The 7,699-nt window shown below is 38.7% G+C and overlaps 1 protein-coding gene across 11 annotated transcripts in view; it reads left to right on the forward strand.

Annotated features, from left to right (window-relative positions):
- ZMYM2 (zinc finger MYM-type containing 2) overlaps positions 1–5,856 on the forward strand; it is a 197,674-nt gene extending 191,818 nt beyond the window's left edge. For all 11 annotated transcript variants that reach the window (XM_030561497.1, XM_030561477.1, XM_030561461.1 and 8 more), the window contains one exon: positions 2,889–5,856. In XM_030561497.1, coding sequence (XP_030417357.1) covers positions 2,889–3,081 — 193 coding nt within the window. In that variant the 3' untranslated portion in view covers positions 3,082–5,856. The remainder of the gene's footprint in view (positions 1–2,888) is intronic.
- Positions 5,857–7,699: the final 1,843 nt, after the last annotated feature.

Below are 7,699 nucleotides of genomic sequence, written 5' to 3' on the forward strand. Positions count from 1 at the left end.
CTCTCAAACAGCTGTAATTCTGCTGTTAACAGACTCCAGCTGCATACTAATATTCTTTTGGTTTCTTCAGAATGAAATAAATATTAGTTTGAGCAAACATAATCTTGTTATGTCTTCCCCTGCATTCTTTATATTGCTTATAAATTGATGAATTGATGTTGGGGGCCCCATTCTGTAATTCTCAAGTCAGGCAAAAATCCCACTGAAAATAAGTTACACATTAGTTACAATTTAATGAAAAGTTCTATTATGTAGGTAAATATTATGGAGTAATTTAAAAAAAAAATATTATAGAGTTTATTGTCATTTGAAGACTGCTGCTTATATGGTAGATTTCAAGTTCAGATTGTTTTGTTGTAGTCCAGGCAGAATACATGCTTCGCATTTTTTCACAGTGAGAGACAGTAATTTTTTCACTAGCCTATGATTTAGAAATGGATGAATGGTTTTTCAAAAAGAACTATTTAATGTAAAAAAAAAAAAGAAGCTTTGGGCAGACAAAACTTAAAAAATTTCATTTCAAAGGTTGAATGTTTTGGAAATGCATATGTGGTAGAAAACTGAAGAACTTAAAATGGGAAACATTTAAAAACTTTTAAATAATCTAAGAAGTTCCATAGAAATTTCAGAAAGTATAATATAAAGCCCAAAATGTTTTAGCAAACTGCACTTTATCCCTAAAAAGTGAAGATATACACCTCTACCTCGATGTAACGCTGTCCTCGGGAGCCAAAAAATCATACCACATTATAGGTGAAACCATGTTATATCGAACTTGCTGTGATCCACCGGAGTGCACAGCCCTGCCCTCCCCGGAGCACTGCTTTACCACGTTATATCTGAATTCGTGGTATATCGAGTCGTGTTATATCGAGGTAAAGGTGTAATTTGAATGTATGGCAAAAACAAAGTCCAAGTATAGAATTTTTCCTCTTTGATTTCTCACTGTGGTTTTCAGTTTTCTATTAAATATTTGAAAACAAGTTCCTGTTAAATAGTCCTTGCCCTGCTAAAATATGTTTGCTTAGACACTAGAATCACACACCTTGGGAGGATTGTATGTAATAGCACATTGTAGAGGTAGATTTTTGTTAACTACTCCAATGTAGCCAATAGATGGAGTATACAAAACGCTTTCAAGAAACTTATTTGAAAATAGTGAAAGGAGAGAGAAAAACAAATAATTTTAGAAGCTTTCATAATAGCTCTTTTGTTCCTAATAATGTCACAATTTTAAAGTACAATATCTTAAAATAGGTCTTGCTCTTTCTCCCTACTGCAATTGCAGGCTCTCTCTCCTGGTCTTGTTTGCTGCCACACCTTGTTAGTACCCTGATCTAATGGAGGAGAGGTTTCCTGCACAATTGAAGTTATTTTGTAAAATACCTCTTTAAAACAACATTTAATTAAAACTGTTCTCTTAATTTTCAAGAAATGGTCCCTATATTCTGTAAGTGGGTTTTGAAACTGGTACTTGAGAATCAGCTGAAAACCTGCAGCTGACATTTTAAAGGGACACCTCTCACTTTCAGCTGCTGCCATCATTTTCATACCCTGCTTCAACAGAAACAGATCTGATTGTTGAGAATCAGTTGAGGATATTAAAATGCTTAAATGTAATATTTCAAATCTAAACAACTTCCAGCAATGATGTCTGTTTCTATCAAAGTACGAAAGTAGCTGCTCTTGCAGCTGAGTGAGGCTATGTCTACACTACCGTGGTAAGTTGACCTACGCTTCGTACCTTAGGTCGAGTTACTGTGGGGTCTACATTGCAAGGGGTCAACAGGAGAAACTTGACTGGAGAGCGATCTGCTGTCGATTTGGCAGGTCTTTACTAGACCCACTAAATCAACCGCCAGTGGATAAATCTCAGGGTGTCGATCCCAGCTGTAGGCTAGGCCTGCCCTGAGATCTCAATGTCTGCAATCTGCAATTGCCAGTCCAGAAAAGCCAGCTAAATACTTTCAGCCAAAAAGCATGTCCCAGTACTAATGGCTCTTAAAATCTGTAATATTTAAGGGAGAGGAGAATAAAAATATAATCATAAACTAGATGGGCTGCTTTGTGTTGAGAATTTCCTTAAGAATCCTCTCCACTATCTAAGAATGCTGAGATGCATCTGAGCCACAACACCAAGTTCACCAGATTTGCGTGGCTCAGTAGGAAACTGCAAAGCAGCTTCATAGGAGAAACAAGAGGAACCATATAATAGGGACCAAGATAATAAAATCTTTGCCAAACAACCAGACCTTGGAGAGAAAAGACAGGAAACAGGTTTTTGAGTTTCTCTCTTAAGACCAGCCATACTGGGTCACGCCAAAGGTCCATCTAGCCCAATATCCTGTCTTCTGACAGTGGCCAATACCAGGTGCCCCAGAGGGAATGAACAGAACAGGTAATCATCAAGTGATCCATTCCAGGTCACCCATTCCCAGCTTCTGGTAAACGGAACCTAGGGACATCATCCCCACTCATCCTGGCGAATAGCCATTGATGGAGCTATCCTCCATGAATTTATCTAGTTCTTTTTTTAACCCTGTTGTAATCTTGGCCTTCACAGCATCCTCTGGCAGAGAGTTCCACGGGTTGACTGTGCGTCAACCTTTTTAATTTTAAGGAAATATACAACAGTTTTTAGTTTATAGAGAGCTACAGCACCTTAGGTCAAAAAGCAACTTCAGCTAGACAAGAATGCTTGAAGCCATTTATGCCACCATAAGGTCCCATTTTCAAATCAGAAGGCAGTATTTTTCCACATTAATCCTCAACTCCTAATATGTATATGCACAATTATAGTTGTACACACAGGATGTTAAAAATCAAAACCTGTATAGATTTGTCATGTGAAACTTTGACTCTTTTGACCATTTTTTTTTTCCTTTTAGCCCACAGAATCTTAATCAGAGAATGGATGTGTTCTATTTACAACCGGAATGCTCTGTTTCCTCAGATAACCCTGTCTGGTATACTTCCACTTCACTGGACCGCAACACTTTGGAACACATGCTCGTACGAGTTCTTTTAGTAAAAGATATTTATGATAAAGACAATTATGAACTGGATGAAGATATAGATTAAAACAAACTTCCAAAAGCTGTCAGGAAAAACAAAACCGTATTAGATAGTCATGCTGCTAGACCTTAATTATGGAAACCATTTCAAGTTTACTCTTTGTTTTATGAGTTTTGTAGCAGTGTACCCTGACCTGGGTATTACCATGTAAATAATCTGTGAGTGAAAGTTGCCATTATCCTCCTACGTAGTGGTTTTAGGATACTTAACAAACACATTCAAATTCTTTTTTTTTATTACTATTTATTTGATTAGGTATGTTTGTAACTTTTTACATTGCAAAATATGAATGAGAATGTGCCATGTGTAATTTTTTTCTTGTAGTAAGAAACATCCATATTGCACAACTCTACTGTTGCAAGCTTCCTTGAAAGGAGGCTCTTTTACTGGGTTCTTCAACCAGTTGGTTGTGTATGGGTAGCACTACTAAAGTTTAGAACTTGCTGTGTCTTTCAGAATTTTTAAATAAATTGTAAACTAATAGGTTTTTTACTTTTTAGTTACTGAAGCCTTATAAGGTTATGTAGAGAGATTCCATCTTATGTACCAAAAATAGACAAAAGAGAATGCTGTCAATATTGGTGTACTGTAATGTGAATCTATACTGGTGAAAACAACTTTTTTGTTGCCCTTATTAAAACCTTAGTGTCCTTTCCTTATTTGTGACTCTCTGAATTGCCCCTTCAAATAAAATATATATTCAAAATGAGTGTAAGCGTAAGGCATGTGATCATCTAGACATTTATTTTGTAAAAATGTCTGATGGCAATGCTATAATTTTCTTTTCCATTTTTATTTTGCCAAACATAAATACTGGTACCCCATATTGCTGTACATCAGTCCTTCATAGCCTTAGCAAAAGGGATTTTAATGCAGTATTACAAAAAGTAATACAGTATACTACATTTTTTAATTTTTTTTAATTTGTCATTGCTATGCTGTACTTAAATACAACTAACATTTGATTATGGGTTGTGAGAGTTCTTTTAACTAATGTCTCCATTAAAAAAAACTGAAGATACATGAAGTGGCAGAAAGTCAAAAGATAATTTAAAAAAAAATCTGCTGTCCTTTGTTCTTTGTTCAATATATTTATTTTGCATAAAGAATCTGATTTCCAGATGTATATGATCAGCCTTTAAAGTTTTGTTTGTTCCTTGCTCTTGTTTGACTAATGCAGACAATATGGTGGTTTGTGCAATGAAATTTCCTGTAGTACTCAAGAAATCATAGTACAGCATTCTACTATAAAGTTGGTAATTGGTATGGTATTCCTAATGATTTAAGAATCTATTGATAACAATCAATTATTACTGAGATGAAAGAAAGAAAATTGTTTTTATATATCTTATTGCCATGAGATTCATTTCCTGCAAAGATGCACTACTTTTTCATTTTCCTTATTATAGAAGAATGGACATAGGGATGCTTACTTATACAAAGAAATAAAGCTGCTAGCGCTTTGTTTTGATAAAGAAATTTATTTAAATTTTTGCTACTCTCTTCTGACCGTGAGTATGTATTAACTTTAGATATACCACTTATAGAAAAGCAGATGAATATACACATTTTTAATTTCTTTATTTTGATTGGCTGAATTGGCACCAGGTCCCCCCAAATGATTACAGTTGTTCCATTGCCTGGAAAATCAGGCAGCGTTTCACAGCACTAGTCAATAGATTACTGAGCATTATGTGTTAGATAATCTGTTGGCTGTTGCCGTGAAATGTTGCCTGATTTTCCAGGGAATGGTGCAACTTCAGTAACTAAAACATTACTTAATGCCTGTTTTTTCAAGCAAAAGCAGTATAAAATACTCATGAGATAGAAAAGTTACTTGATTTAAAATAAATTTCAAGCACTATAATCACAATTTTAATATTTATATGTTTTGGGAACTAAGTTTCTAATTCTGTGAAGTACTTAAGTACAGACTTACCTTTAAGCAAATGAATAGTCCTATTGAGTTTAGTGGGACTACAATATTACTAACCTGCTTAAAGTTAAATGTGCTTGAAACCTCAGGTCGGCAAAGCACTTAAGTATATGCTTAACCTTGAGAGATAAATTTAAACTATAAATGTTTAACTGGTTAAGTATATGCTTACGTGCTTTTGCTAAAAGCAGTAAGAGACCCAATTTCAGGAAGGCCCATAAACGTGCTTATGTCCATCCCTGTTGAGTACAACACTTTAGTACTGATTCAAGAAAGCACTTAATGTTTGACTCTGTGCCTAAATTAAGTATATGCTGGCATGTTTTGCCTGAATCAGAAACTAACCTAGTGTCCGCAAAATCTGATTATGGATATCCTTTAAGTAAATAAGGACACTTGTTAATATGACATACTGGAGACTAACCTACCTTGTTTTTCAATTTCATAAGGAAGTGATGACTGAAGTCTATTAGAAATCAAATTATTACCATAAATTTCTCCCATTCTCTACCCTAGTTCCACTCTCCAATAAAAACACAACCATAATTTAGGCAGGCTTTAAAATAGAAGTTTTTACATATAGATCCAAGTTGGTAATACAAAGATGGCTGAAATGAAAATAACTTATTCCAGAAGATGGAGCTATTCCATCATTAGCAATAATGTTTATTCAAGTAGTGTGTTTAGATCAAACATTGTAAACTGTTGGGATACTGTAGTCAAGTACACATCATGCCTCAATGTATACATGTTATTACATAATTTCTAAATTTTAATGGTGATGCAAAATGCAATAAACAGCCTTAGCTTTAAAAAAATAAATAAATGCAATTTTGTAATAATTAGGAGTTGAGGGCAAATACTTTTTTTCTTTTTAAAGACTGTTGCTAGTCCAGTTCTTGACTATCTTGGTTCCAAGGAACAACATGAAGAAATAAACTAATGTGTAGGAATGTATAGCCAACTTGTTTCATACCGGGTGTCTAGGTTAATGGCATGGATCAATAATTTGCTTGACACCCCCCACCCCCAATCTTGTGCAGAGTAGAGGGAAGTGTGAAGAAGTACCCTACCTTCCTCGGCCATTGTTGTTAACTATGGTACAGCTCACCTTAGTTAGAAATATAACTTGGTAACTAGTCTGTTGTACAGTCGGTTGTCTATGAGCCACCTCAAAACCTACCCCCCCCCCCCCCCCGGTACTGGTAGCATGTCCTAGCCTAAATACATAATTTTTCTGCCACATCCCAAAATCTGTCAGCATGTGCTAAATGTCTCCTTTTCTGCATGAAGGAAAAGTTTTATCTAGAGAACCGAATCTCCCAGGAAACTTATATTTTTAATAATAATTAAAACAAAGATGGCAGCTTGAAGCTGTTGAGAGAATTAGTGTGGCAACACTAGGCAGGATGCAATGCAAATACAATTTATAGTGAAAATTTTATACAAAGGAAAAGTTCCTTTTTGAAAATTGTAAGTAGTAATATTTTCATAGATTCTTCTTCGAGTGATTGCTCACATCCATTCCAGTTAGGTGTGCGCGCCGCGCGTGCACGTTCGTCGGAAACTTTTTACCCTAGCAACTCCAGTGGGCCGGCAGGTCGCCCCCTGGAGTGGCGCCGCCATGGCGCCCAATATATAACCCTGCCGGCCCGCCCGCTCCTCAGTTCCTTCTTACCGCCGTGTCGGTCGTTGGAACTGTGGAGCGCGGCTTAGCTGTCCTCCACGTCCCTAGCTCTCCTTGTTATCTCTCGATTATCTCTCGCCCTACTGCGAAGGGCGTCGAGAGGAAGTACATGGCCCCTTCTAAAGGCTATGAGTACCTCCATGTACACCCGACGCCGGGTTCCCTGGTGGTTCAATCGGTGAATGACAGAGAGCGTCATGGGCAGGAGGCTCCAGCCCCCAAATCCAGAGAGGCCAGGCGAATGGACCTCCTCGGCCGTAAGGTATACTCGGCTGGGGCGCTGCAGCTCAGGGTTTCGAACCAGCAAGCCCTGCTGAGCAGATACGCCTTCAACTCCTGGGTGGCAGCAGACAAATTTAAGGAGCTGCTGCCGCAAGACGCTCGCCAGGAATTTGCAGCCATCTTGGATGAAGGCAAGAAGGTTGCACGCAAGTCCTTGCAAGCTTCTTTGGACGCTGCAGACTCGGCTGCCCGTACCCTCGCGTCGGGAGTAACGATGCGTCGCATCTCCTGGCTGCAGGTTTCTGACCTTCCGCCGGAGCTCCAGCATACCATCCAGGACCTCCCCTTTGAAGGCCAGGGCCTGTTTTCTGAAAAGACAGACCCCAGACTCAAGAATCTGAAAGATAATTGGGTCATTATGCGGTCCCTCGGGATGCACACACCGGTAACGCAACGCAGACCCTTCCGGCCACAGCAACAACAGCAGCGCAGGCCGTATTCCCAGTTCCGCCAGCGGCAGGACCTTTACAGGCGCCGCGGCAGGAATGGAAGGCGCAGGCATTCGGGGAACCAAGGAGGGCAGAACCAAGGCTCCTCTAAACCCCCGCCTGGACCCAAGCCTTCATTTTGAAGGTGCGCTCGAGGGCGCAGTAACAGTTTCCCCCATGGATCCTTCCCCCCCGTTTTCCAACCGCCTTTCGTTTTTCTTCCCGGCGTGGTCCCAAATAACATCGGACCGCTGGGTCTTACGCACGGTGCAGACGGGATACCGACTGCAG

Source organism: Gopherus evgoodei, chromosome 1, assembly GCF_007399415.2.
Source record: "Gopherus evgoodei ecotype Sinaloan lineage chromosome 1, rGopEvg1_v1.p, whole genome shotgun sequence".
In the NCBI taxonomy this organism is placed as follows: Eukaryota; Metazoa; Chordata; order Testudines; family Testudinidae; genus Gopherus; species Gopherus evgoodei.